The sequence below is a fragment of the Pantherophis guttatus genome, chromosome 13, assembly GCF_059756535.1.
Source record: "Pantherophis guttatus breed Tessera chromosome 13, ASM5975653v1, whole genome shotgun sequence".
NCBI classification, from domain to species: domain Eukaryota; kingdom Metazoa; phylum Chordata; class Lepidosauria; order Squamata; family Colubridae; genus Pantherophis; species Pantherophis guttatus.
Genome location: NC_142075.1, coordinates 19,784,453 through 19,809,258, shown reverse-complemented (window position 1 = coordinate 19,809,258; position 24,806 = coordinate 19,784,453). Strand labels below are relative to the sequence as shown.

At 40.4% G+C, this 24,806-nt stretch overlaps 1 protein-coding gene across 6 annotated transcripts in view; it reads left to right on the top strand.

Annotated features, from left to right (window-relative positions):
* The window catches only part of MYO5A (myosin VA), a 72,185-nt gene that overhangs the window by 7,458 nt on the left and 39,921 nt on the right, over positions 1-24,806 (top strand). For 4 of the 6 annotated variants that reach the window (XM_060689430.2, XM_087878168.1, XM_087878171.1 and 1 more), the window contains exons 2-14: positions 10,596-10,706; positions 11,863-12,034; positions 13,543-13,687; positions 14,352-14,508; positions 16,601-16,744; positions 17,663-17,744; positions 18,533-18,640; positions 19,918-20,024; positions 20,939-21,204; positions 21,916-21,997; positions 22,266-22,406; positions 23,385-23,510; positions 23,870-23,953. In XM_060689430.2, coding sequence (XP_060545413.2) covers positions 10,596-10,706; positions 11,863-12,034; positions 13,543-13,687; positions 14,352-14,508; positions 16,601-16,744; positions 17,663-17,744; positions 18,533-18,640; positions 19,918-20,024; positions 20,939-21,204; positions 21,916-21,997; positions 22,266-22,406; positions 23,385-23,510; positions 23,870-23,953 — 1,725 coding nt within the window. Of the gene's footprint in view, positions 1-2,669; positions 3,266-10,595; positions 10,707-11,862; positions 12,035-13,542; positions 13,688-14,351; positions 14,509-16,600; positions 16,745-17,662; positions 17,745-18,532; positions 18,641-19,917; positions 20,025-20,938; positions 21,205-21,915; positions 21,998-22,265; positions 22,407-23,384; positions 23,511-23,869; positions 23,954-24,806 lie in introns of those variants that run through there. The other 2 variants (XM_087878169.1, XM_087878167.1) reach the window with 1 other exon arrangement.

The window sequence follows — 24,806 nt, the reverse complement described above, 5'->3', positions numbered from 1 at the left end:
TGGTAGGCTAATCAGTTGAAGTTATAATTTCTTTCTAAAGGAAAAAAAAAACGCCCTTTCTATTCATTAAAGAAAGCCATGCAGACTAACCCTGGCATTTTGGTTGATAAAAATTTGTCTAACTATGCGGTTTATTCCAAGGAAAGTATGATGAACATGGGCAGAGCTGACTTGATGAGAGGCAGCATTTTATTTATGAAGAAATCATCTTGCTTTACAGGGCATTTCATAGGAAATGTTTATTCATATATGCTGGGCAGACCAAAATCTGCAATTTCAAGAAATCAGCCCGGATGTACTGCCTTCCCTTTCACTGGAATTCTTCAGAACAAATATCCTCGTGTTTGTGAATATGTGCAAGCACATCTCAAGAGGTACACTTCCACAGATCGAGGCCTCATTTTAAAATACTTTAATTAAACACCTAAACATTATGATTTGAGCCTCATGAAGTGATAGCAGTCCAGATAGTCCTTGATTTACAACAGTTCATTTAGTGACTGTTCAAAGTTACAACGGCACTGAAAAAAGTGACTGAGGACCGTTTTTCAAGGTTACAACCTCTGCAGCATCCCCATGGTCACGTGATCAAAATCCAGATGCTTGGCAACTGGTTCATATTTATGACCTTTGCTGTGTCCCAAGGTCACAGGATCCCCTTTTTTGCGACCGTCTGACAAGCAAAGCCAGTGGGGAAGCCAGATTCACTTAACAACCGGGTTACTAATTCACCAACTGCAGTGATTCACTTAACAACGGTGGCAGGCAAAACTCAACAAAGTTCTCACTTAACAGCAGAAATTTTGGACTCTGTTGTGGTCGTAAGTTGAAGACTACCTGTAACGTCTTGCTCATATGAACATCTTCAGTGTTAACATATTTGCTGCAGACCAGGGATCTCCAACCTTGGCAACTGTAAGACTTGTGGACTTCAACTCCCAGAGTTCCTCAGCCAGCTTTGGTTTGCTGGCTGAGGAATTCTGGGAGTTTAAATCCACAAGTCTTAAAGTTGCCAAAGTTGGAGACCCCTGCTGTAGAGAATCACAGCATGAATGGGGAAGGTGTGAGCTCATCCATGACTTTGCCTAGAAAGTATATTGACTAGTTGATGCTCTGTGAAATGACAGCAGCTAGAATTTCTCATCTGTTGCATGACTGCCAAGAAGTGGGCCATTTATTTTTTTAACATGATGCAGAGTAGAATGTGGAAACGTGTGTGTTTACATGACAGTATGTTTGTTTTTTGTGCATAGATTATATCTGTGTAAAGATTCTCTTAAGAGTTTTAAGAGCCTATTTTTAAAAATCTAGTCTTGTAGCCTGTGTCAAACGCTCTGGCATTTCTATAAAAATACACATTAGCATTTATTTTTTTAAAATCTCTTGATCACCTCCAGCAAATTAATTTAGTTTGGGGTGTGGTAGGCGATTAATCGTTAACTGCTGAATAGACTCAACTATCAAAACTGTTTAACCACTCCCTTCTCCTTTTTGATGCAATCCGTCCTATGAATCAGTGCTTTGCAAGATGATTTGATACAGAGCTTTAAAGGAGATTGAAAAAGGGAAATTCCAATTTTTTTTTAATGTTCCCATGTATAGACTTACAAAAGTATAGGATGCTGAAGCCATGCATGTCTGATATTACCACCACGGTTATAGATATACATACCCTGTTACCCCAAAAATAAGACATCCCCTGATAATAAGCCCAACCAGGCTTTTGAACGCATGCGCTAAAATAAGCCCCCCCCCCCGAAAATAAACCCTCCCTGAAAATATTTAAACGCATGCACAGCTGTTTCCTGCCGTTTCCTCTGGTTAGGGTTAGGGAGACAAAGCTGGAAATCAGGTAAGACAACAAGAGGAGCCCCATCTTGCTCCACCACCCCAAAATAATAAGACCTCCCTGAAAACGAGGCCAAGCACTTATTTTGGAGTTCAAAAAAATATAAGACAGGGTCTTATTTTCGGGGAAATACGGTAGAAAAGAATTACCTGTAGAAACATGTACTCTGCTGCCACCAAAATATAGGTGAATAATAGCAACTATGTCTGTAGCCAACCTGGCCATCAGAAAGATATATTTATTTATAAAATATAGAAATATAATATATACACTGCTCAAAAAAATAAAGGGAACACAAGCAGAAGACATCCGAGATCTGAATGAATGAAATAGCCTTGTTAAATACTTTGTTCGTTACATACAGTAATTTTGTGTTCCCTTTACTTGTTTGAGCAGTATGTCAACTACTGTTGATACAGTAGATTTAGGGGATGGCATCAGGGGTGGGGCTGCTGGGGGTTTGCAGGGGTTTGGGAGAACCTCTAGCTAAGATTCTGTGCAGTTTGAAGAATCCCCAAATCCCACTCCTGGCTGGCCCCGCCCACCCGTCCCCTCCCCTCCCAGGAGTCCCCACAAGGCCTGTTTTGGATGCAGGTAAGTGCAGGGTGTGTGTGGAGGCTCGGGGAGGGCGAAAAACAGGCCTACTGGAAGTTTAGGAAGGCCAGAAACAGGCCCGTTTCCGGCCTCCAGAGGGCCTCCAGAGCCTGGTGAGGCCGTTTTCACCCTCCCGGGGGCTCAAAAAAAGCCTCCAGAGCCCGGGGAGGGCAACCCCCCTCCCGCCATGGTGCAGGAGGCTGACTAGGCCACGCCCACTATGGCCACGCCCACCCAACAACCAGGCAGAGAACCCCTTGCTAAAATTTTTGAAGCCCATCCCTGGATGGCATGTGTGAGCAAGAAGCCAAGATTAAGGCAGGTTACTGAATATGAACACTTTAGCTATTAAATCTCACTATTTCTAGGAGGGGGGAAGAACAAAAGTCCCAGTGCCGCCAACTTCATAGGAATGGTGGAAACAAATTACCGCTGGGAGCAATGTTTTTTTGAACGTTAGCATTTGATGACTGTCACAAGACAGCGGGATTTTGCCATTCTTCCGAGAGGCACAAGAGAGCAAACACTCCGGCTTTTTGTGCTGGGGAACGTTTGGGAAGAACTCTTGGCAAGGAAAGGATCCGGCCGTCTGACAGTAGCTATCACTCAACTGATCCTTACGTAGCTTTGAGAGTGGCTAGCATCACTTTGTCTGCTAGAATCGGCTCAAACCCACATGGCTTACTAGAGGCCAGCACCGAGTAGTTCTTACCCCATGTCTTGCTTACCAAGGTGACAATGATTGCTGCCCAGATTAGCAGAAGTTTGCATCACCGCGAATACTGGAAAACAGTGGATAGTTTGAACCATATGTACCTTCAAGTAAGTTAACCTTCTCATTGTTACGGATGGGATTTAGTGCTAGATCTCGTTATTCAGAGATCATAACCTCTTTGCCAAGGTGGCAGTCCTGTTTAAAGTTGCACAAGGAACTGGTTGATTCACTTGCAATGGATCGTACCCAGAGGGAATATTGATGCATGTTATGGGAAAAGTACAGAGTATAGTATGGAAGAGAATAGTATATTTTGGTGTGCAAATTTAGCAACGAGTGTTCTAGAGATGAACTGTCTTTTTGTTGTTGTTTTTTGTTCTACCTATGGAAACTGACAATTTTGGAATAATTTTGGAATGATGTTTCCCAGTTTAGATTGGCAGAATCTAATGCTGCATGCAAGGATATTAATATACTCCGATTTTCAAAAAACAATACTACATATTTAACTTTATATTAATGATAGAGGATGTTGTTTTTTCCAGTATTAATTTCGAATATGTCTTTGCCTCATATTGCTACCCTGCAGTGCATTAGCTCTAATTTTATGGGATTTTATGGAAGTTGCAGGAATTAAAGGCTGTGGGGAGCACCAGTTAGGGAAAAATTATATTACTATTTATTGCAAAGTAATTACTGTTGAATATAGTGGGACTTATTTACAGAGACACCCACTACTCTTATTATATCATGGGTTTCTGTTCTGAATGCTTGATGAGGTTCCTGTTGCCCTGACAGCTACAGAGAAAATGTTGTGTCTTCAAACTGGACAATTTTCTAGTTGGACAACAAAGGAAGTTTTGTTTGACAAAAGTTTTTGCCTAAAGATTCATGTAAGAAAATGTGATGAAAATGTAATCGTTCTTCTAATATTTCTAACGTTGATCTGAGGGTAAAACTCTTCCTTCTAATGATTTATCGTTTTTTTTTTTACATCACATGCCTTGTTTTTTTCGTTGAAAATAAGGCAGTTCTGAATGCTCCCAGAATAAATTAATATCAGCGATGGGTGTTCTTAGCCTTAAAAAAGGGTTGCAGTTTACATTCTGATGTGACTTCCTTGGGGGGCTTCAGTTTTGCTTTTCCTATTGCCAATCTTCTAGATATAAGTCTTCAGTCTTCTTCCTGTAAAGGTGGCAAAGCAGTAAAACAAGTTTTTTTTTAAAAAAAAAAATTTTTTTAGTCATGTAGAAATCTAACACGGTTTGCTGCCTGTATTTTTTTCAGTAGAGGAAGGCTTTTTAAAACTGCAGGTTGAAGTAGTACAGCGCACTCAACAATGTTTCCTGCCTGAGCAGGGGGTTGGACTAGAAGACCTCCCAAGGTCCCTTCCAACTCTGTTATTCTATTCTATTCTATGTGAACAGAGAGATAGCTTAAAATTTTCCACCTCCTGCTGCAATAGTTTTCCGTTTGCAAGAAGACGGTGGGGTAGTGCTTTTTCTTCCTCCTTTTCTCTACTAAATTGTGGTACAGATTTGCTAATCTTCTGTCTTCCCGTTCTTGCAAATTTAGCAAGTTAGATATCTGAACCTTGCAATCTGAACCCAGGGCGTGCCATAATTGAGGGACAGCAACTCGGTTTCAGCCAGAAATGTGTTTTTATGCTTCTTTTTGAGATAGCACTTTGTCTTCTGGCGATGAACTGTCGCTTCCTCTACATTTATGCAATCAAACCTGAAAGGATAATCATAGTTCCCCATGATTATGCCAGGCCAACAATGCTGGCTGGGGAATTCTGGGAGCTGTAGTCCACACATCTAAAAGTGGCTAAGGTTGAGAAACACTTGCCTTAACCTCTCTGTGCCACACTGGCTCCGTTGACACTTTTTTTGCTGCCAGAGCAAAACTTGTCTCCTTTACTTCCTTAGTGTTCTTTGCCCTCAAATGGCCTAATTTCTATTAAATGTTCAGGGAGGCAAGTTCTGCCTTTGGAAGACTGAAGTTTATTGAGTCTAAAAAATGGTGGGGGTGGGGTTTGATAGCTGTGAGCATGTTACTACTACTTTACATATTGTATAAAATGATGCAGAGGTGGATCGTGTTGTGGAAATTATGTTTGGAAGGTGTAAAACAACATAATTTGGACAAGGGGGCCAGAAACCGAGCTGAAATCGCAATAATAGTGCTGACAGGTGCTGGATCCAGTGGGCTTGATCCCAAAAAAAATATTTATTTAATTTTCATGTTGAAAAGAGACCTTCTCTGATTGCTAGAAGAAAGGGAGACATTGGCTGAAACCCAGGGAAAGCATTCCCAATGTATTCATTCGTGCTTAATTTGGTATGGAATGTTGTTATAATGTTGCTTTGGACTTGAGTAGCTGGTACTACTTGTAGTTGAGTAGCTGAGGATACATGACTGTTTTTCTAACAATAACGTTTCTGGATATGTCCTGATTATATATGTTAACAATGTACCTAAATTATTGAGTACAAATGGTAATTTTTTATTATTCAGTTGCATTTGTTACTAACGTTGCTTTTTTAAAATCCAAAATGATGTTTAAAAAAAATTAGCGATGCCCTTACACTCCTCCTGTGGGGGTTTTTTAGTTGATTTGCGAAGCGTATTGCACCCTGTTTTTGACAATTCTGAGTTTAAAAATACCTATTTTTACCACCACTGGTGCCTTTGAGAGATGCATGCCTCAAGTGAGTCTTATGATGTGAATGTTTTGGTAGATAGTTTGGTCTGGTGATTTGCTCATATGATCTTGAAACGCAAGAAAAAAATTGCTTTAACACTCTTGTTGTTTCGGTGGAACAGAATCCTGCTGTCAGTCCTCCTTTTATTAAAATTTAATGAGTGTACAGTTGAAAAACTTCAAAGGCTGTCTCATCGTCTGGTTGTTCCAAGAGTTTGTAAGGTTCAGCGAAGAATACTAGATGCCATTTAATTATTTTGGGGGGGAAAATCCCTCTGTGTATTACTTATATCAAGTTATTCTTTCCATGAGATAACTTAAAGAGTTTTTCAAGCCTGTCTGATATTTCTGCCAATTACGAAATTGAAGTTCCTTGAAGTGACTTCTTAAACTTCTAGTGGATGTTATCTTAAAACAAGTGGGTTTTTTTCATTTTTTTCACTTTTTAAAGGAAAGTCTTCCAATTTTTTGAGGAGTAGATGATTTTCAGAGGAATAAATATTGGTTTTCTTTTCTATTGCAGACCACATTAAAGTCTGAGGGGAAAATCTGTTCTATTTAATGGCTATTTGGTCATGAACCACCTTGAGTTACAAGCATATAAAAATGGTAGGATAAAAGTAAAACAATATTAAAAATATTTCTACAACTATTTCTCAGGTTTTGAAGCAAATATTTCACGGATCCTTTGCAGGACATTGCTACCCAAGCAAGCTGCGTGCAGTATAGGCAACAATATATAAACCCAAGTTTGATTCTCTTAGGTGGCATTGGTTGAAATTCAGGTGAAAAAAGAGAACAATTACAACTCAGCCAACTCCTGCAGCTTAATTATTTAGAGGAATATTAACGCAGGAACCCAGGTGATCAAACTCGCACACCGTGAGCATCTGTTGATGGCAGACCTTATTCCTTTAAATATCTCATGTAGTGGGCGCAGTGGGTTTTGGTTGTCTGGTTTCTATGGAGATGTCTTCCCTTGGTCCTTGTTGTTGCAACTGGTTGATGTTGTGGTTTTCCCAGCAGAGATGCACAAGATTCCAGTGTTGTGGCATTAGAGCAGTGCTTCTCAACCTTGGCTACCTCAAGACGTGTGGACTTCAGCTCCCAGAATTCCCCAGCCACCATATGCTGGCTGGGGAATTCTGGGAGTTGAAGTCCACACGTCTTGAGGTAGCCAAGATTGAGAAACATTACCTTAGATTATTGGTGAGAATGGGATTGGCAATTAATATTAGCAATGGTCCAAAAGAGCAGGACTTCGAGACAGAGATATAAGGCCCCACGTGCATTTTATTGTATTTATTTATTTATTAGTTCGATTTATATGCCGCCCTTCTCCGGAGACTCAGGGTGGCTTACAATGCGTTAAGCAATAGCCTTCATACTTTTGTATATACCTGCTTAGTAGGGCTTTCGGCCGCCCCCAAGCGGTGTTCTTTTTTATACAAAGTCAGCTTATTGCCCCCACAATCCGGGTCCTCATTTTACCTACCTCGGAAGGCTGGAAGGCTGAGTCAACCTTGAGCCTGGTGAGATTTGAAGTCGCAGTAATTGCAGGCAGCTGGCAGCTAAGTGCTATTTAATAGCACTTTAGTCCACTGCTCCATCAAGGCTCCTTATTTCTCCCCCCCCCCCCCGTTTTGTCCCAAAGGCTCTTGTGGCAAGTCATAATATGAATGTGGCAAGTCACCTTCTCTTCTTAACATATTTATTTTTCTTTTGTCAACCAAAGATAAAATACATAACGGGAAAACTGTCTATGGAGATTCTCAGTCATCCAGGTTCATGATTATCCCAAAGGTGCTTTTTCAACTTTCTGGTTTTTCTTTGAAGACTTTCACTTCTCATCCAAGAAGCTTCTTTAGCTCTGACTGGATGGTGGGGAATGGAAGGGTTTATATTCCTTGCAGACAGCTGGTCATTTGCATCCTTTTAGAGTCATTGAGGCCACTTGGAGGTTTGTCTGTATCCTCAGGAAACAAGAAAGTCCAGTTGTCTCTTGAAAAAGCACCTGTTGGAAGAAATATCCTTCTAGGTTCAGCTCCAAGTGGGGAAAAAGACACTAGAAACATGGAGACTGCTTGGAAAGATGGTTTAATGGTGGACAGGATCACATGGTTTGAGTTCCTGAGCAGAAAAGGGGCCGAGATGCTGCGATTCCCTGGGTTTTATACCCTCTCTGGCTTTGAACTTCTGGGGCCCAGAAAAAGTATCCTGATTGGTTGTCAGACTCCCAGGGGGTGGGGGTCTTAGCTAGCCTTGCTGGCTGATGTAATCTCCCCAGGTGCCATGTGGTGAGTTTCTGTTGCTAGATGGGTCCTATTGTGTTGCAGATGATGGTCCATTGACAAAAGTGGGGGGAGGCAGGAAGCTGCTTTGTCTTTAAAACATGTTTCTCCATTTCTCATCCAGGGAAATATAATATTCAGCCTTTTTTAATATTTCCTAAAATATTTCATTCTTCTAGGAGACGGGTGGGTGCTAACTTTCTATACACCTTTGGAACAACCATGACTTGGATGACTGAGAATCTCCATAGACAGTTTTCCTGTTCTGTATTTTATCTTTGGTGACAAAGAAAAACAACTACGTTAAAAAGAAAATGTGACTTGCCACATTCATATTCTTTTCCTAGGATTGTTAGATGTGATATTGATCCTATAGGTAGGTAAATAAGACTGCCTTGAATGCCAAGTACCGTAATTTGTAAAGTCTGTGTAGCCCATAGTAATTAAGCTTTTGGGGTTTTTTTAATGGCGCACAGCGAGCGGAAAATCTGTAACAGCATGATCTGCAATTTCTTTTGGAAAGGTTTTAAGTTCTTTGTTCCCTACTGCCGTTCTGTTTCAAAATTCCCAGAAGGTTAAGACATATGCAGTAGTGGCGGATATCTGTAGCTCCGGTGTGCAATAAGGGTGAAGGTTTGTTCTCCGAGCTTGTGAATTGGTTTCCTAATGTTTCGTTACCAGGCTAGGCAACATCTTCAGCGGAATTTAGGGGATGTCAGCTTCAGTATTCCAAACTGGTTAAGACATATTTCAGTAAACCTGTACTATTCAGGTACTATTTTCCAAAGCCCCTGAGGGCAGGACAAAAAGCAATGGGTGGAAACTAATCAATGAGGGAAGCAACTTAGAACTAAGGAGAAATTTCCTGACAGAACAATTAATCAGTGGAACAACTTGCCTCCAGAAGTTGTAAATGCTCTGACACTGGAAGTTTTTAAGAAGAGATTGGATAACCATTTGCTTGAAGTGGTGTAGGGTTTCCTGCCTAAGCAGGGGGTTGGACTAGAAGACCTCCAAGGTTCCTTCCAATGCTGTTATTCTATTTATTTATTTATTTATTTATTTATTTATTTGTCATATTTCTATGCCGCCCACTCTCCGAGGACTCTGGGCGGCTTACATCAAAGACAGTATACTAAATAGCATATTGCCCCCAACAATCTGGGTCCTCATTTTACCCACCTCGGAAGGATGGAAGGCTGAGTCAACCTTGAGCCGGTGAGATTTTATCCGCTGATCTGAACTAGCAGTCAGCTAAAATAGCTGCAGTACTGCACTCTAACCACTGTGCCACCTCGGGTCTATTCCTTTTAGCTACAAAGAGTTTTAACATCCATTAATAAATAGAAAGAATGAAAGGTCTTGGATCTTCTTTTTAAAAATTATTTTTATTTGTACATTTTTCTTTAACATATATAAGTATTTAATAAACAGTATATTGTCTGGGTCATTTTATATATACATAATAATAGTGATGGCAATATTCTTTGCTTGTATATAATAGCATTCTTCCGATTTTTAATTTCTATTTTTATTATCTAGCCATTGGTAAAACAAATCTCAAGTTAAAAAATATTCTGTGTCGTCTTTATACTTTATCTTTAATGTTAACCTATCCATTTCTGCACAGTCTAATATTTTTTTGATTATATTTTCATCTGGAGGAGTTTCCTCATTTTTCCAATATTGTGCACTTCTTGCTGCCTTCAAAACATGCAATATTAAATATACCGTTTCCCCCAAAATAAGACATCCCCTGATAATAAGCCCAATGGGCTTTTGAGTGCATGGCAATAAGGCCAAGCGCTTATTTCAGGGTTCAAAAAAATATAAGACAAGGTCAAATTTTCGGGGAAACACGGTATATTCCCTTTATTATATATTTCTGGCGAAATACTTAAAAATATTTCTGGCTTTAAATCTTTATGTTGCTTTATCATTTTCTCTAGCCATGTATTTTATTTCCGTCCTTTTTTTTTTTTTTTTGCCTTTTGTCTCAGAACTTCTGTGGGCTTTATCCTCCTACCTATCTTTGCTAATATTTGCTGGGGCTTTAACTGATTCACCTTTTGGATGGGGTGGATGTATTTCGTTGTGGACTTCACTTATCTACTATGCAGTCCAACACATTCTTGTTCAGTTTCTTTGCAAATTGAGCTTGAGGGGGAGATGTAACTCTGAGTTTGGTAAGAGAAAGATGGAATCTTTTAAAGGGATTTCTCTGGAAAATGAGGACCTAAAATGGAGTTTTGCCCAGCCAGTGGAGAGCCCAAATTTGGTATTAATTAAGGGAGAAAAAGATCAGAAATATATAATATTGACTTGAGAGAGGAGCTGCAAATGTTGGTTGATAAGTGTGGTTATGCTCCTATTTTAAATTCCTTCAAAACCAGTTAACTGTTGTAATTGTGTTTTTTTGTGTGTGTGTGTTTTTTTTAGTATGCGAGGATTTGGATACCTGATTCAGAACTAGTGTGGAAGTCGGCAGAACTTTTGAAAGATTATAAACCAGGAGACAAAGTACTGCATCTTCGACTTGAGGATGGCAAGGTAATGTTAATTTTACCCTTATATTTAGCAAGGTTTGTTATACTTCGATTCTGAATTCTTTGGTTTTATGATATGACCCTATTTATTTGGAATTTGCATCACCTGCTACCAAAGTCTTCCAGTTGGCTTTAAAGTATCCCTAAAATAAAGTAAAATAAATAAAATAAAAACCATTAAAAGAGTACTTTATTAAAAGAGTACTACAGAGGAATTATTGAGACTCTCATCTGCACCTCTATAACTATCTGGTTTGGTTCTGCAAGTCAACAAGACAGACACAGACTTCAGAGGATAATTAGAACTGCGGAAAAAGCAATTGCTACAACCTGCCTTCCATGGAGGACCTGTCTACTGCACGAGTCAAAAAGAGGGCTGTGAAAATATCTACAGACCCCTCGCATCCTGGACATAAACTGTTTCAACTCCTACTCTCAAAACAAGGCTATAGAGCACTGCACCCCAGAACAACTAGACACAAGGACAGTTTTTTCCCAAATGCCATCACTCTGCTAAACAAATAATTCCCACAACACTGTCAAACTATCTACTAACTCTGCATTACTATTAATCTTCTCATGGTTCCTATCACTCATCTCCTCCCACTTATGACTACATGACTGTAACCTTGTTATTGGTATCTTTAATATATTGACTGTTTCCCTATGACTATCATTAAGTGTTGTACCTTATGATTCTTGACGAATGTATCTTTTCTTTTATTTACTCTGAGAGCATATGCGTATCTTTTCTTTTATGCACCAAGATAAATTCCTTATGTGTCCAATCACACTTTGTCAATAAAGAATTTCTATTCTATTCTATTCTTTATGTACTACCTACCTTGTTTCCCCGAAAATAAGACCTGTCTTATATTTTTTTGAACCCTGAAATAAGCGCTTGGTCTTATTGCCATGCGCTCAAAAGCCCGATTGAGCTTATTATCAGGGGATGTCTTATTTTGGGGGAAACAGTATAAACCATAACAACCAACTTGAGAAAAAAGTTTGTAAGCTGCTATAGAAAAACTTTATATCTTTAGGATCTCTTTCTTAGATGTGTGAATTAAAAGTTTCTTTTTAATTCACACACCTAAAGAACGTTGTGGAAAAAAAACTACAAAATGTTCTCCAAATGTAATTTATGTTATTTTTGTTAGGATATTGAATATAAACTTGATGCTAAATCTAAGGACCTACCACCCCTGCGAAATCCAGATATACTTGTGGGTGAAAATGACCTGACAGCACTCAGCTATCTTCATGAACCTGCTGTTCTCCACAATCTCAAAGTTCGATTTATAGACTCAAAACTCATTTATACATATTGTGGTAAGCACAGATCCTCTGAAGTCTCTTTCATGTTATTCCTCATTAGTGTTGGTAGGAAAGTGGCCCGTTCTAGGCCAAGAATAAAAAAAAATTGCAGTTCTGAAAAAAAATATAATATTTCTTTCACAACTACGGGGGCCTGAGTTTATTTTTAAAATCGTGAAACCTCTATATCTTCGCTGGTTGCATAAAACCGCAATTATGCAATGATTGCGTTTTTCCAGTCTTGGCATGGGTTGGTATCAAGTAAGTTTGTAGAATAGACACAATAACTGTCACATATACTCAGGCATGAAGCTTACCTAAATTTGTAGATGCTATTTTAAACCTTTACTGCGTGATTATTGAGCAAAGTCACATGACACATCTATGTTTTCAGTTGTTGGGATGATCTGTGCATGCAGTGTGTGTGCATCTGTGACACAGTTATATTTCATCAGTTTCTTGAAAGTTGGTGCAACAAGGGAAGTTCTTCTAAAAAATGGGAACATCTTAAAAATGCATGAGAATTAGGAAGAGATTTAAGCAGAGTTTGTTTAATAAACTTTCTATAATTTAACTAAGGTTTTCATATGCCTTTTCCCTTCTCTATAGATTACTATTCCCGTTCTGTTCTTTACAAGTCTTCTTGATTTGTCGTTTATATTTCCAATAACCAGTTTAGCCATTTCAATTCTTTCCTGCCTGGTCCTTTAGTTCCCTCTAGTGTTCATTAGCAACCTTCACCGAGCCTCCTCATATGGGTTTAGTTCTTTTTTAGTTATCTCTCTCTAGTATAATGATCTATATTTATATAGTATAATGAAAAACATACCTGTTTTTCAAATCTTACAGCAAAAATAACCAATATTCCAAATCTCTCTGGTCTCCCAATCTGTTTAGAACTTAATCTTTTTGCTTTTTTGCAAACTGTATATTATTTTGAATTCTTAAAACCCCATTTAATTTTTTTTTAAATTCAGAGAAAGTAAAATCAGGTATCTAATTAAATCCACTATTTTGAAGGTCTCGAATATCCATAAAGTTGTTAAATTGAACATTTCCAAATGTTTTTAGAAAGTGAGTTAGAGCTTAGTATCCTTACTAAAGTGTCCTTATCAAAGGCTCTGTTGGTGCTGAGAATATAGATTTTGGCTCCTGGCATTCAAATCCATGGGGAACTACTCTTTTATGGTCTCCTTGTGTGGAGTTGGCGTTCAGCGCACTTGTGGGTGATCTCCTGTTCACTCCGTTGAAGGACTGGTCTACCTGCCGGTCCTTCATTCTTCGTAATAGTCATTCCTCGTTCATGGAGATGAACACCATGACTCACACTGGAAGCCCAGTCTCCTACAGATGACCACTCAAATTACATTCTGTATGATATCAGCTACATCATTTAGCCCATGCACTGACAAAGTGTAAGGGGAAATACTTTATTATTGTGGTGGTTGCAGTTCAACATGGGCGAAATCTTTCCTGAATTAATTCCACTGCTTTTCCCTGTCTTTGTTATTATTTTGTTTCAGGTATAGTTTTAGTTGCTATCAATCCTTACGAGCAGCTGCCTATCTATGGCGAAGACATTATCAATGCCTACAGTGGCCAAAATATGGGGGACATGGACCCCCACATCTTTGCTGTGGCTGAGGAGGCATACAAACAGATGGCCAGGTTTGTGGGATGGGTGTGTTGGCTTTTCACCAACTAGCTTTGTGGAACGAAAGGGGTTGTTGTCATGATAAATATAGTTGTTGTGGCCCGTCGGCTGCCAGCAGAGTTGGCAGCAGACTCAGATGAGGGGCAGCTTCGGAGCCTTTGGAAGGCTCTGATAAGGAAACAGCATCAGAGGCAGAGCCAGGGCCTTCCGTCCTCCCCCAGGTGGAGAGACAGCTGTCTTCGGGGCCTGAGCTGAGTGAGGGGGAGGAACAGAATGGGGCCCATCCCAGATGTGTGTATGCGCAGAAAGGAGAGGAGAGGAGAGCAAAGGAAAGCAATAAGCCAGCTCTCAGGGAGAGGCAGATGCAGACGATAGCCAGCCCCTACCTGGCTGGTCATATCGTCACCGCTACCGGCTCGGCGGAACCGGGAGGAACCCACCACTGCACATGACCATCTAGCCACACCCACTCAGTCACATGACCACCTAGCCACGCTCACCCAGCAGGTCCAGTCCCCCAACAGTCTGAGGGACCGTGAATTGGCCCCCTGTTTAAAAAGTTTGAGAACCCCTGAGTTACAGGGTTTCCTGCTTGAGCAGGGGGGGTTGGGCTAGAAGACCTCCAAGGTCCCTTTCCACCTCTGTTACTCTGTTAAATGATTTTTGCTTCTATTTCAGAGATGAACGGAACCAGTCCATCATTGTAAGTGGGGAATCAGGAGCTGGGAAAACCGTGTCTGCCAAGTATGCCATGAGATACTTCGCCACCGTGAGCGGGTCTGCGAGTGAAGCTAATGTTGAAGAGAAAGTGTTAGCTTCTAATCCTATAATGGAGGTAAGACCAGAATATGTTTTTTTTTTTTTAAACAAAACAACGAAAAATTAGAGAGCAATTTTGCCACTGGATGACTTGTTTCCCCTTTACTGCTTCAACCATACTGGATTGTATATCAGATAACTGATTTAAAATTTTAGGGGCTAACAGTTTGTGAAGGAAAACAGGAAAATGTTGGAAAATATAAGGAAAAAGAGAAATGGATGGGGAGGGAAAGGTTATATAATATATATATAAATATATAAAGGATATATACATGTGTGTGTGTATATGTGTTTGTGTGTGTGTGTGTGTGTGTAGGTCTTTGGTTATTCGGGTTTTCTCCCACGTAAAATTGGAAGTGTCTTGGCGATGTTTCAACGAAGTCTCATTCGTCATCCTCAACCTGGTGTTTTCGGCTTCGTTCGTCGAAACGTCGCCAAGACACTTCCAATTTTACGCGGGGAGAAAACCCAAATAACCAAAGACCTACATACAAACACCCGCGAAAACCTCAGAAAACATATATATATATGATAGGATAGTGGATGTGATTTCACTGAGCTATGGCTAAAAACTTGGTTTACGTAGGAAAATACCCGGCTGAAGAAAAATACATACATACATACATACATATATATATTCTCCCTGACGATATACATACCAGATGCAGAATATTCAGGAGATCTACTGACAAATCCAGCGTCCCCTTTTTCTTGAATGTTTCAAAATCTATTTTTTTCTTGTTTTAAGCATTTCTTGAAATTCAAAACCAAAAGTGGAGGTGGCCCTAATGCAACTTTGTCAGAGGTGTTTTTGATGTATTCAGAGCTCAGGTAATTCTGCCTGGTTTGCTGTGCTGTGTGGAATTTGCAAGCAACTTCACTGAGTAACAATTAGTAAAAATGTATACTAACCAATAGGCATGCCGTGTGTGCATTTTCACTTTTCCTTCTAGGTGTATAAAGATTCCTGACCTGATAGGGCAGGGGTGAGCAACTATGGCAACTTTTAAGACCTGCGGACTTCAACTCTCAAAAATCCTGAGCCATCATAATTTAAAACATGCATTAATATTTATTTTTTGACCCTATGCAAATCCCATCACTACATCCCTGGTGATGTACAAATGCAATCATTGTTATCCTCCACCCTCAGTCTCCAACAAAACCTCTGATTCAATCTTAGAATGAAATAGCCCATGTTTGTGAGTGTAGGCTGCACTGTCACTAACATGCAGTTATTGTTAACAAAAATATATGGATGCATTTTCTGAAAGAAGGTCTGTTGGGGTAGTGTATACTTACCTTGTACACAGTTTTTAGTAAAACAATTCTCTGTGCCCACACAAAATAGATCTGCTTGTGTCTAGTAATATTGTATGCATGTGAATATGCTAACCGGAGACATGGTATAGATTAAATTAGGGCAGGGGTCGGCAACCCGCGGCTCTGGAGCTGCATGTGGCTCTTTCATCCCTCTGCTGCGGTTTCCTGTCGCCGGTTGGCTCCACAATTGATAGGGCTTTTGGTTAGGACAGGTAGAGGAAAAAGGACGCCATACTAGGAGACTCTATGGTGGGGGAACCGGACTTCCCGGCGGCAGGGGAAAAAGGACGCCACGCTAGGAGATTCTGGTGGGAGGAACCGGACTTCTGAGCGGCAGGGGAAAAAGGACATCATGCTGGGGAGATTCTATGGTTGGGGGAATCAGACTTCCAGTCGGCAGGGGAAAAAGGATGTCGTGCTAGGAGACTCTCTGGTGGGGGAGCCGAACTTCCAGTCAGCTCCAGAATTGAACGGGGGCTTCCGGTTAGGACCTTTGTGGCTCTTTGAGTGTTTAAGTGTGCCGACCCCTGAATTAGGGGTAGAGGCCTCGCTTTTAAATATGATTAAAAATCGGCAATTGTTAAAAGAATAATTCTCAAGCATGATGTAGTCTGTCTTTCTTTTTGGATATGCACATGTGTTCTCAGAAAACCCTAATCTTACAAGAGGCATCTTCTTCCCATCTGTGTGAGAAAGAAGCATTTCTTAAGGTGCCGTTTATAATGGGACTGGGTTTTTTTTTTAAAAAAAAGATTTCTGATCCTGTCCTCTTTCCTTCTCTACAGTCTATTGGCAACGCTAAAACCACAAGAAACGACAATAGCAGTCGCTTTGGGAAGTACATTGAAATCGGTTTCGATAAGCGGTATCGAATCACAGGGGCTAACATGAGAACTTACCTCCTAGAAAAATCGAGAGTGGTATTCCAGGTAAAGTGGATTCCACCTTATTTTGAAGTTGCATAATGGATGAGTTGGGGAATAAAACTTTGCATCTGATGGGTTACACCTGGAGTGGGATGTTGTTTGGTTTTCCTCACTGCATTCCTCTAGAGTAGGAATGGTTAATTTAAGGAAGAAAGGTACCGTATTTTTCGGAGTATAAGATGCACCTTTTTCCCCCCAAAAAGGGGGTGAAATTTTAGGTGCGTCTTATACACTGAATGTAGCCCTGCCCACCCACTGGCCCCCACCCTTTGGCCTCTGCCTCGCAGCAGTTACCTCCTTGCAAGCAAACAGCAAGAAAAAACAGCTCCTTTCAGCTTCAGCTTAGCCTAATTAGCACAAATTGATTGGATCGGCCTCCCAACTCTCAGCTGATTTGCTCTCAGCTGTTTTGCGCAGGGCTCTGCTGCTTGCTGCAAAGAGGTAAATTGCTGGAGCAGATTTTTTTTTTCCTTGTGCTAATCAAGCTATGCTGAAAACGAAAATGAAAGTAAAGCAGGCTATTTGCTGTTTGCTGCGAGGAGGCAAGATTGCTCAGAGGCAGATTTCTTTTTCTTCTTTTCCTCACCAAAAAAGGTAGGTGCGTCTTATACTCCGGTGCGTTTTATACTCCGGTGCGTCTTATACTCTGAAAAATACGGTATCTGTACATCTATTGTTCCGGAGGGAGTCTCAAGAACCAGTGGAAGAAATCAGAAGGGAGCAAATTATGGGTTGTTTTAGTCAAAACTTTCTCAGGATAGTACAGTATGTGTCATACAGAAATTCATCCATGGTATATACTATTTCTGTGTATGTATTTGTGTGTAATTCATTTGTTCCTGGAGACAGCTGCCTGTGTGGTTGCTAAGAGTCAGCACTGACGTGCTAGTTCATGTCAAATATAATCTGTTTGCATTGAAGGCGGAAGAAGAGAGAAATTACCATATCTTCTATCAGCTTTGTGCTTCTGCGGCATTGCCTGAATTTAAAGCTTTGCGGTTGGGTATGTAACAGTATCAGTTGTACCACATTTTGGCATTTACCGAAGTACTTTTATTATCTATTAATGACCGTCTATCTTCCATGTGCACCCAGTGCTATCATATTATCAACATTTTACCAGTAATAATTTAAGAGAAATCGTTATTTGCTTGATCCCTCTGACTGCATCGGATCTCTGATTTTGAACTCTGAACATAAATTGGGTTTGATTCCAGGAGAGTCTAGTTTAATTTTTATTTTTTTTAATAATTTCAGCCTTCAAAGCAAGGGGCATAAATTCTTAATAATGAACAACTAGTCAATTTGCTTGGCTGCAGTTACTTGACTGTTGCATGAAAGTCGTAACAGCATTTTGAAGTGCGTTTTGTTATAAAAAATAATATTGTTTTTGGGCTGTTGGTTTTGAGCTCCGAGCTTGGCAATTGGGTTGCAAACGTTTTGTCGCCATTCGAGGAGACTTCGTCAGTGCGCTTTGAGGAGGAGCACAATTCAAAGCGCACCGACGATGTCTCCTCGAATGGTGATGAAACATTTGCAACCCAATTGCCAAGTTCGGAGCTCAAACCAACAGCCCTACCAACCAGTAGTGGGTTTCAAATCCTGTTGTTACCGGTTTGCTCGTGGGTGCACGTGCGCCCATACAGGCACGCAACACTTCTGCACATGCACAGAAGCATCCGGGCGGGTGGGCGGAGCCTCCCGCCTCCGCTACCGGTAGCAACCCACCTCTGTTACCAACCCAAGCTATTAATATTCAAGTACATTTCAATCTTGTTTTTGTTCAAATAGGGAATGCAGGCTATTTTCACTATACAAAACAAGGGGGAAGCCCAGTAATTGACGGAATTGATGACGCTAAGGAAATGCTTAACACTCGACGGGCTTGCACTCTTTTGGGTAAGCACGCAACTCTTCAAGTTACTTCACTTAGGATAACTAACCCAATGTTGCATATTATTATTTACAAAAAAACCCCCAAAAACCTAAAAGGGTAAATAGCTGCTTAAGAGAAGGTTCCACTTACTGAGCATAATAGTTTGCAAAATGCAAATTGTTCCGGAGAGCTTGCTAACTACTATTTGACATCTCAAAGGCACCGAAGAGGAATGGAGGAGGAGCAGATGTCTGTTTCAGTGACAAATAGCTTGGCTTTCTATGCAGCTGACTTTCTGAGAAAAACAAGATTTGAAGCACTGTAAGGCTGTCGTATTTATTGCTTGGTGCAAAACTCACAATTCTTTCACCAAGCGCATATGCCTTGTCGGTGGATAAAAATACGCATTTATGAAAGTATTGGTGCATTGCTTTGAATTGTAAAAATGCTGCAGTGGTCTACTTTAATTATTCAAAAATGTGATGACATTAGCATAAAAACCATTTGTAAGAAGGCAAATATTAAGGATGGGCTTATAAAGCAGAGACATCACCCTGCCAACAAAAGTGCGTATAGTCAAGGCTATGGTTTTCCCAGTCGCAATGGATGGCTGTGAAAGTTGGACCGTAAGGAAGGCTGAGCGCCAAAGAATGGAGGCCTTTGAACGATGGTGCTGGAGAAGACTCCTGCGAGCCCCTTGGACTGCAAGGCGATCCAACCGGTCAGTCCTAGAGGAGATCAACCCTGACTGACCGCTCTTTAGAAGGCCAGATCCTGAAGATGAAACTCAAAATACTTTGGCCACTTAATGAGAAGGAAGGACTCCCTAGAGAAGAGCCTAATGTTGGGAAAGATTGAGGGCAAAAGAAGAAGGGGACAACAGAGATCGAGGTGGCTGGATGGAGTCACTGAAGCAGTTGGCGTGAACTTAAATGGACTCCAGAGGATGGTAGAGGACAGGAGGGCCTGGAGGAACGCTGTCTGTAGGGTCGCGATGGGTCGGACACGACTTCGCAACTAACAACAACAACAAATGTAGATACATAGGAACATTTATAGTTTATAATGATAAAAAAAAGCCTGTTTGCATCTCTTGCAAGTCGGAGTCTGCAGTCTGAATACTGGATGTGGCTATAAGTTCTTGCCTTTTTGGTAAAAAAATAAAAGGGTGACCACCTCACTCAGTGATGAATTGTTACCTTATTAATTATACCTTGTATCATTCTTGTTTAGGTACTTAATAGGTTGTTGTTAATCAAGGCAACTTTTTTTTTAAATCTTCCCCTCCCCAATACAACAGGCATTGTTGATTCCTGTCAGATGGGAATTTTCCAAATCCTTGCTGCTATTCTTCACTTGGGCAATGTGTCCTTCACATCTCGAGATGCTGACAGCTGCACAATACCTGTAAGATCCAAAATACTTTAGATATTCTCGATCCTATTAATATTGCTAACCTCCCTTCTCTTCCTTGTGTATTTGTGTGGTAGTTGTCTTGCCAAAATGGAGATAAGATAAGACGCATTTCCTCCATCTCTTCTATTTTTGTTTTCTTTTTAGATTCCTTCTCATTTTGCTTCAGAGTCCATCTTTCCAATTGGAAAGACTTTCTCTTTAAATCTAAGGCATGGTGGGGGGGGGGGATTTTGAGTGGTGCGGTGGTCTAGGGGTGGAGTTCTCACCTTACAATCAGGAGCCTGTGAGTTCGATCCTAGGTAGAGGCAGATATTTCTCTCTCTGGGCACAATGAGAATATATCTGCTGAACAAAGCTCCGCACTGGCGACAGGAAGGGCATCCGGCCAATAAACACTCAGCTCCATTCCGACTCCACCCCACAAGGGATTATGGGTTCGTTAAAACAAGATGATGATGGTAGGGGGGATTTTGGCTGTTTGAAAATATTTAGATGACTATGTCAGAGTGTAGGCAGCACTAGTATTATGAGATAATCCCAGGAGCAAAACACAGCACACAGAGCCTTTAGATAAATAACAGTGGTTTTATATACAGCTAAATATTTGCAGACTTATACATGGTTAAATACCTTTATCATACAGCTACTGATACACGAAGAAGGAAACGCCCTCTAATGGCTTCCCTTATATAGGCAGCTTCTTACCCAGCTTCTTAAAGTGGCAGTAACTCTGCTGCCTCAGTCCCATTGCATCAGCTTTCGGTTGCCTCTGCTTACAACCTCTCATCAGCTTACAGCTATTAACTCTTCATATCCTGACACTCCTCCCAGTTAAAACTGTACAGCTGATAATCTGAGGAATTGTTAGGAATACATGTTGTTTTCAACTCTTATTGTCCTTGTAGCCTAAACACGAACCCCTCAGGATCTTCTGCGATCTCATGGGAGTGGAATATGAACAGATGTCGCACTGGCTTTGCCACAAAAAGCTTGCTACTGCCACAGAGACCTACATCAAGCCAATTTCCAAGCTGCAGGCTATCAATGCTAGAGATGCTCTTGCGAAGCATATCTACGCAAACCTTTTTACCTGGATTGTAGATCATGTGAACAAAGCTTTGCAGTCCACTGTGAAACAACATTCTTTCATTGGCGTATTGGACATTTATGGGTGAGTGGTTTCCGTCTCAGTATTTTTATCCAGTTTCGGTACCATCGTAATGATTTCAAGTGGTATAGTAAAAAAATGATAGATTCAACCTTGAGCTACAACTATTTTCCTTCATTGATAGATTTATCTAAAACAATATCTTGAAGTTTCATAGAATCAGGTTACATAACAGACAAAACAAAATAGCTTACATCGAGAAGAACCGTTTCCCCCCCTCCCCCCGGAAGGAAGGTAGACATTGGGTAAATATTTTTTGTTTGTTTGTTTTGGTCTTGCCATTCCTTTCCATTTTAATACAGCTGAAATATATATATTTTTAATCAAGTTTTATTGGTTTTATTGAAATTCACCTGCATATTTTATGAACAGAGTATTGGCCATATCATATCTTATACAACTTATCATATCCAAATACATTTTACTTAGTTACAGTTTCTGCCAAAATCTCTTTCCAAGTTTTTTGATCATATCTTAATATTTCTATGTTTATTTATATAACCAACATCTTCATTCACCCTCAAATTCTAATTTCTCTTTTTTTTTACTCATATTTATTCTCTTTTATTTTTTAATTATTCATTCTTTATCCTAATACATTTAAACATGTATTCGGGACAGCTGAAATAATTCAGTTGAAGCTTTTACACGTCAGCCTTGCCACGGGTTCGTTGAATACTTGAAGATACGCTGAAAGTTGATTTTATTTTTCAGGTTTGAAACATTTGAGATCAACAGCTTTGAACAATTCTGTATAAATTACGCCAATGAGAAATTACAGCAGCAGTTCAATATGGTAAGTAAGAAACTTGGGTTTTTTGGTGTAATGCTCTCCACCCACGGCTTAATTATCCACTTAATAATCAGATTTTCTGGATTAGTTGGTTCAGAAGAAAGTCTTTATCATTTTCTAGAGGGATAGCTGTGTTAATCTGTTGCATCTGGCAAAACTGGCTGTCCGTTTCAATTTCTGTATCAGCGTTAAAGCCCCAGGAAAAAACACAAAATGCAAAGTCAGTACCGTAACCTTGCCCTGATGATCCATATTCCGCCCTCGCCCACAGCACGTCTTTAAGTTGGAGCAAGAAGAATACATGAGGGAACAAATTCCTTGGACCTTGATTGATTTCTACGACAATCAGCCCTGCATTAATCTCATCGAGGCCAAACTGGGAATTCTGGATTTGCTGGATGAGGAATGCAAGGTAGGTCAGTCCAAATTTCCCTGTAGAAGAATTTCCGCAGAAAAGCAAAGCAGAAAGAGTTAAATACCCATTTATATCGTCACCGGTTTAGTGAGATGTCTTTTTCATCTTGTTCTGCACAATTTGCCTGATGGTATGTTCCGTGAGTCGCATGGCTCCTGCCAATCCACAGCTTCCATAACCTTCGATTCCCATTATTTGAACGCAGTATGGGGATGACTCTCACCCTGGTCATCACTTCTTTACCCTCCTACCATCGGGAAGGAGATATAGAAGGATAGCCAGCCGCACAAACAGGCCGAAGAACAGTTTTTATCTGTGGGCTGTCAGACCCCTGAATGAGAAATAACATCATAACTACGTAGTATGATGGGACTGCAGGGCCGGCGCAATGTGTAACATGTTCACACTGGTGCAATAGGACTGGGTGTTTTGTTAATATGATTTATTGGGTTAGGGATTTGTTTGTCTTCACTGTGAGTTGTATTGTGTTGGGGGGGGGGGGCTGCACTGAGGGAGCTCCACCAATCTCATTGTACCTATGTTGTGCAGTGACAATAAAGATTTGAATTTTGAATTTCAGTAGCTTGAGTTTTGCCCGGGGTCATTTCATGTGTCTCTCTCGGCCTGTCGTTCGTTCAGAACTGCGATAGGAAATAATCACCAGTAACGCACAGAGAATCAGGGTTTACTTTGGCAATGATAAGCTTGCAGTCAAAAGTAAAGTACAAGTCGGTGTTTTGGTAGGACTCGACAGTCTCTTTTTGCTAAACTCTCCGAGATAGAAAGGGGTGCATGGCTCCCCTTTGGGCAGCACTAAAAAGCCAATTAAAAATGTTACAAAATTCCTGCACAGGAAAAAAAGGGAATATCTCTTCCTTTCGCAAGGGCACCTTTTCTGTTACTACTGTTTTCCCCCCCTGTGGCTGTGTTCCCACCAGAAATGTGAAGTCACCTCCCCCTCTTTCCCTTCTCTAGATGCCTAAAGGTTCAGACAACAGCTGGGCCCAGAAATTGTACAATACCCACTTAAATAAGACGGCACTTTTTGAGAAACCTCGATTGTCCAACAAAGCTTTTATAATTCAACACTTTGCAGATAAGGTAAAGGATTTTGTTTCCTGGCTGATGATGTGGATATTACTTTTTTCTTGTACTTGTCTTGGCCTGTCAAAAGATCTTTTTGCAGTTGTTATTGGGAGGAATTCTTTAGGCAGAAAATATTTGACAAGCAATTCAACCAAGCGAGTATGCTTTGCGTTGAGTATGATGGCTTCCTTTATTAATTACCGCAGTCAGAAACATTGGCAAAGCTTACAGATTTAAATCTGAAATTGGAAATCTCATAAAACAGAAGATGATTTTTGTGCTTATCTGGGTATACCCTATCTTTCTGGGCCACTGATTCCATACTAATACTGCTACAATCATTGTTTGGTAAAATTGGATATTTGCATTTCCAGGTGGAGTACCAGTGCGAAGGATTTTTGGAAAAAAACAAAGATACTGTCTATGAAGAACAGATCAATGTTCTCAAATCAAGTAAGGTTAGTGTTGAAATGATCCTCCCTGCCACTTCACTTAACCATCACAATCCTATAAAGACTGAATTTTCGTCATCGTTTCTGATTTCAGCCCCTACAGAAGAGCAGGATGTATTCTAACCAGTTACAGCAATGAATAGGTACAATATGACAGTTTACTCCTTTCTGAACATATTATAGGAAACTTGAGAACATAATTAAAAATCAGAAAGGAAGCGTACTTTCCTCCTCCTTGTCTGATTTGGGTTACCTTTCTTGGAAGCTTACAGACTTCTAGGCATTTGAAAATAATTCTCTTCCCCTGTAATCTCTTCTTTAATGGAAAATTGTCCTGCTGTCAACTCGCAAAGCATCCCTGGCCTGTTCTCAAGTTGCCATAGGCAAGGGGGATTAAAACTTGGGCCACACATTTTCTGAATAGTTTTTATCCCAGAGCTATAATTGCACTCAACAATGAATTAAAAGGCCACCATCAGTGAGCTGTTGGACAGTTTTACTTGGTCTGTTGTGTGAATGTTTGGGTGGTTTAGGAGTGGAGAATTGTGGTGGGTGGGAGTGTGTTTGGGGATTGTTATGTGTGTTGGACTTGGTCTTTGGGTGTTAAATGAATTTCGTTGTATGGCTATACTGTGTATACACGTACAATGACAATAAAGTTATTTATTTATTTATTTAAACTGACAAAGCAGCATGGCAGCCAAAAACAAAAGCGCATTCCAGACATATCTCTCTCAAGGCTGTCTCCCAGGGTTACCCACAGCGGCTGAAGGGGAGTGATCACATGGACGCGAATGGGATTGATGACACCCTGGGGGGAGGAGGGAAACAGGGTCATGATTGGGGTGTAAATTACATG